Source organism: Salvelinus sp. IW2-2015, unplaced genomic scaffold, assembly GCF_002910315.2.
Source record: "Salvelinus sp. IW2-2015 unplaced genomic scaffold, ASM291031v2 Un_scaffold4566, whole genome shotgun sequence".
Classification (NCBI taxonomy): domain Eukaryota; kingdom Metazoa; phylum Chordata; class Actinopteri; order Salmoniformes; family Salmonidae; genus Salvelinus; species Salvelinus sp. IW2-2015.
The window spans coordinates 19,155-23,745 of NW_019945836.1; the positions used below are offsets into that span (position 1 = coordinate 19,155).

The 4,591-nt window shown below is 41.5% G+C and overlaps 1 protein-coding gene across 1 annotated transcript in view; it reads right to left on the bottom strand.

Annotated features, from left to right (window-relative positions):
• Positions 1 to 38: 38 nt before the first annotated feature.
• The window catches only part of LOC112077441 (DNA (cytosine-5)-methyltransferase 3A), a 45,858-nt gene continuing 41,305 nt past the window's right edge, over positions 39 to 4,591 (bottom strand). Inside the window, exons 3-4 of the mRNA XM_024143951.2 lie at positions 175 to 381; positions 39 to 92 (exon numbers count right to left, since the gene is read on the bottom strand). Coding sequence (XP_023999719.2) covers positions 39 to 92; positions 175 to 381 — 261 coding nt within the window. The remainder of the gene's footprint in view (positions 93 to 174; positions 382 to 4,591) is intronic.

A 4,591-nucleotide genomic window follows, 5' to 3' on the forward strand; every position in this document is an offset into this window, starting at 1 on the left:
ATACATTATAACACCAGACCAAACCATCTACCATCCTATTATAAACACATGTTATACATTATAACACCAGACAGACCAAACCCTCTACCATCCTAGGCCGTCATTGTAAATAAGAATTTGTTCTTAAGTGACTTGCCTAGTTAAATAGAGGTTACATTTTTTTTATACAATTACCTTGTACTCTGAATCTCTGGGTGTGGCCTGGTGGCCCCTGGCAACAGGCTCTGGCGTCATGGCGATGGTGGGAGAGGCAGGGTCTGTGTGTTGCTGGGGTGTGGGAGTGGCTAAACTGGCTGCTGGCTCCTCCTCCTTCTGAAACTCTGGCTCTGATAGGTCCTCCATCACGCTCATCACAGCCTCTTGGTTGGCCTGCGTCTCAGCCTGAAGAACACACATTATGACATAAAGACCAAGTAGACACTGTGTATAAAACATTCAGGACACTCTTTCCATGACATAGACTGACCAGGTGAATCCAGGTGAAAGCTATGATCTGTTATCGATGTCACCAGTTAAATCTACTTCAATCAGTGTAGATGAAGGGGAGGAGACTGGTTAAGAAGCATTTTGAAGCTCTGAGTCAATTAAGACATGGATTGTGTATGTGTGCTATTCAGAGGATGAATAGGCAAGACAAGTGCCTTTGAACGGGGTGTAGGTGCCAGGCTGGATTGAGTGTGTTAAGAACTACAACGCTGCTGGGTTTTTCTCGCTCAACAGTTTCCCGTGTGTATCAAGAATGGTCCACCACCCAAAGGACATCCAGCCAACTTGACACAACTGTGGGAATTATTGAAGTCAAAATGGGCCAGCATCCCTGTGGAACGCTTTCAACACCTTGTAGAGTCCATGCCCCGAATAATTGAGGCTGTTCTGAGGACAAGAGTGGTGCAACTCAATATTAGGAAGGTGTTCCTAATGTTTTGTACACTCAGTATATAGTCTAGTGTAACACCAACAACTCTAGACATGATCTGATATTATATTATTCTTATTAAACAAACACAGAGAGAGAGAGAAAACAGTATGACTGTATGATGACACTACTGTAGTTGAACTGCTAACTAAACACAGAGAGAGAGAGAGAGAGAGAGAGAGAGAGAGAGAGAGAGAGCGAAAACGTACTGAGCAAATGTCAAATCTGCTCCAAAACCGCCATAAAATAGCCAGACTACGATTTGCAACTGCACATGGGGACAAAGATCGTACTTTTTGGAGAAATGTCCTCTGGTCTGATGAAACGAAAATAGAACTGTTTGGCCATAATTGCACCCTCGCTATGCTTTGGAGCAAAAAGGGGGCTTGCAAGCCAAAGAAACACCATCCCCAACCGTGAAGCACCGGGTTAGGCAACATCATGTTTTGGGTGCTTTGCTGCAGGAGGGGACTGGTGCACTTTCACAAAATAGATGGCTTCATGAGGAAGGAAAATTATGTGGATATATTGAAGCAACATCTCAAGACATCACAGTCAGGGAGTTAAAGCTTGGTCGCAAATGGGTCTTTCCAAATGGACAATGACCCAAGCATACTTCCAAAGTTTGGCAAATGGCTTAATGGACAACCAAAGGTCAAGGTATTAGGAGTGGCCGTGCACAAAGCCCTGACCTCAATCCTATAGGAAAAATGTGTGGGCAGAACTTAAATGCGTGTGCGAGCAAGGAGGCCTACAAAACCTGACTTAAGTTAAACACCAGCTCTGTCAGGAGGAAATGGGCCAAAATTCACCCAACTTATTGTGGGAAGCTTGTGGAAGAAACCCGAAACGTTTGACCCAAGTTAAACAATTTTAAAGGCAATGCTACCAAATACAATTGAGTGTATGTAAACTTCTGACCCACTGGGAAATGTGATGAAGAAATAAAAGCTGAAATAAATAATTCTGCTCTTACTAGTTATTCTGACATTTCACAATTTCTTAAAATAAATGGTGATCCTAACTGACCTAAGACAGGGAATTTTTACTAGGATTAAATGTCAGGTAATTGTGAAAAACTGAGTTTAAATGTATTTGGCTAAGGTGGATGTAAACTTCCGACTTCGACTGTATTAAAGTAGCTAAAAATGAACAACTCCCAGAATTTCTACCCGTCGCACCAAGCCACGGAAATGTTTACGGATAACATTTATAATGGTCAGCAGTACTCTACACCCCACTACCACAACCTTCCGAATTCGACTCCGCAATAAGGTAAAAAGTAGTCCTATTATTTGTCAACAAAGCAATCAAGCTAGCTAGCATAGCTATCTCAACTAGCTAGCACTGTAGCAGTTGTAATGTTAGCAGAAGTAGCTAGCTAGCTAGATAGATAAGTACAATTAGCACAGCCAATATAGTCAGTAACTAGCGTTACTAGCTAGCTAGTTAACATGTTGCATCTATTTTAGTTGTAGGAGTAAGAAATCGCACGTTCCTGTTTTGACTAAAACAAGCTAATGTTAGCTGGCAAGCAAAGTTAGCTAACGTTTGCTACCCAATGTTGGTGGAAGAACAGATAGCTTGGTAGCTAGCTAGCTAACATTAGCTAGCTAACCAAGCCTACTTAAATATAGCAAAGGAGACAAGCGGCTCTTGATACAATTAGTTCCGAAGGAACGATGCATAACGAGGGCATGGATTTCCAACAACAGATCAGATACCGACTGATATGAACGAAAAGCTGAACGAAAAGCTGATGACAACTATGCCAACAACATCAGCAGCTACAGCAGAGCACTCCTCCAGCGACTGCACCGGGCATCGAGTAAGACGGAATGAGCTATCATTCGGTTAGTTTATGAATGTAAACCAAACTGTCACCGTAGAGAGCTTTTTATGTTATTCTTTATCCCTTTACACTTGTGTGTATAAGGTAGTAGTTGTGGAATTGTTAGGTTAGATTACTTGTTGGTTATTACTGCATTGTCGGAACTAGAAGCACAAGCATTTCGCTACACTCACATTAACATCTGCTAACCATGTGTATGTGACAAATAAATAAAATTTGATTTGATTTGATGTCTCTATTTTGGTTTGGTCAGGGTGTGATTTGGGTGGGCATTCTATGTTGTATGTTCTATGATTTGTATTTCTATGTGTTGGGCCGGGTTTAGCTGTCTATCGTTGTCTCTGATTGAGAACCATACTTAGGTTGCCTTTTTCCCCACCTATATTGGTGGGTAGTTGTCTGTGAGCACTACGTTGGCTTCACGTTTCGTTTGTTAATTTGTTATTTTGTTAGTTTTTTAAGTGTTCTTCGTTGAATTAAAAGATGTATTCCAATCGCGCTGCACCTTAGTCCACTCCTTTAAACGGCCCAATCATTGCATTATAAATACAGTACTGAGTTTTGAAAAGTTGAGACTTTTTTTCCACTTTTTAGGGTGTGCTTTTCTTTTTCTTTTTTTTTGATTCCAGTGTTCAAGACCGTTTGTTTATTGTGCAGAATATCTTATTGCCTCCTGTAATTTCACAGGCTATGGCCATTCGGCCAAAATAACTCTCAGCTGAAGAGAAGCAGCGATTTGCAACTGAAGATATGATGGCTAATGTGGAGACAGACCCAGAGGACCCCGATGTCTTTTTAATAACCTTCCCACCCTGGATCTTCCGTGAGTTTGAGGACCTGATAACGTCAGCAGACCGGAGGAGCCAATGGGGAGAAAAAGCACCGTCAGAGCGAAAAGCAAACAGCCCTTCCCAGAACATCCGACCACAGACAATCACTTGCACATTAGAGACTATTTTCCCTCTTCACTCTTCACACCTGCTTCTCAAGAGACTTTTTGCACCAACTCCCACTCGCTCACCCACATACAGTATACACACACAGAACATTTCCCTCTTTATTTTACTTCTCTTTATTGTTATATTTTATATAAATTATATTGTGTATTTTTTTATAAATATGTATTGCACTGTTGAGGAGAGCTTGGATTTTTTTTTTTTTTGGTTTGTTATTTTCATAAATTTTTGGTGCGAGGTTTGGGACTTTATTTATGTATACCATTTCTATCTTTTTATTTAATCAGAGATGCGGTATTTTATTTTGTATTTTATCACACTTTTGAAAACTTTTTGAGGGGGTCCGGGGGCAATACAGTGCAATTTCTTTTTTTTTTTGCTAATGAAGGGAGGGTGGCTGTGAGAATGTCAGAGTAACTCCAGTCTCCACCATGGTTACCCTTATATCCTTACTTCCAACAGTGGATGGAAAAACAGCAGTGTTTAGAGATATAACACCTCTGTTATTTCCGACTGGCATGGAAGTGGCTAGAGTCTCCAGAGGCGTAAAGAAAATGAGGAGTCTGAAACTAGGGTATCTGGTGCCGTGTTATTAGGAGTTCAGCACTTCTCGTGCTATTACACAAAATCAAGATAAACCTTTACCATCCTAGTAGACATTGAACATCTAGAACCAAACTGTCTAGAACTCTGCTGTTTGCGGATGGTAGCTAGCCACATGCTAACCTGAATGCTACTACCAGCAGCAGTCTCGCCGTCTCGTCGTTGTTGGTAATCAAGCCTACCACTGTAGTGTCATCCGCAAACTTGATGATTGAGTTGGAGGCGTGCATGGCCACGCAGTCGTGGGTGAACAGGGAGTACAGG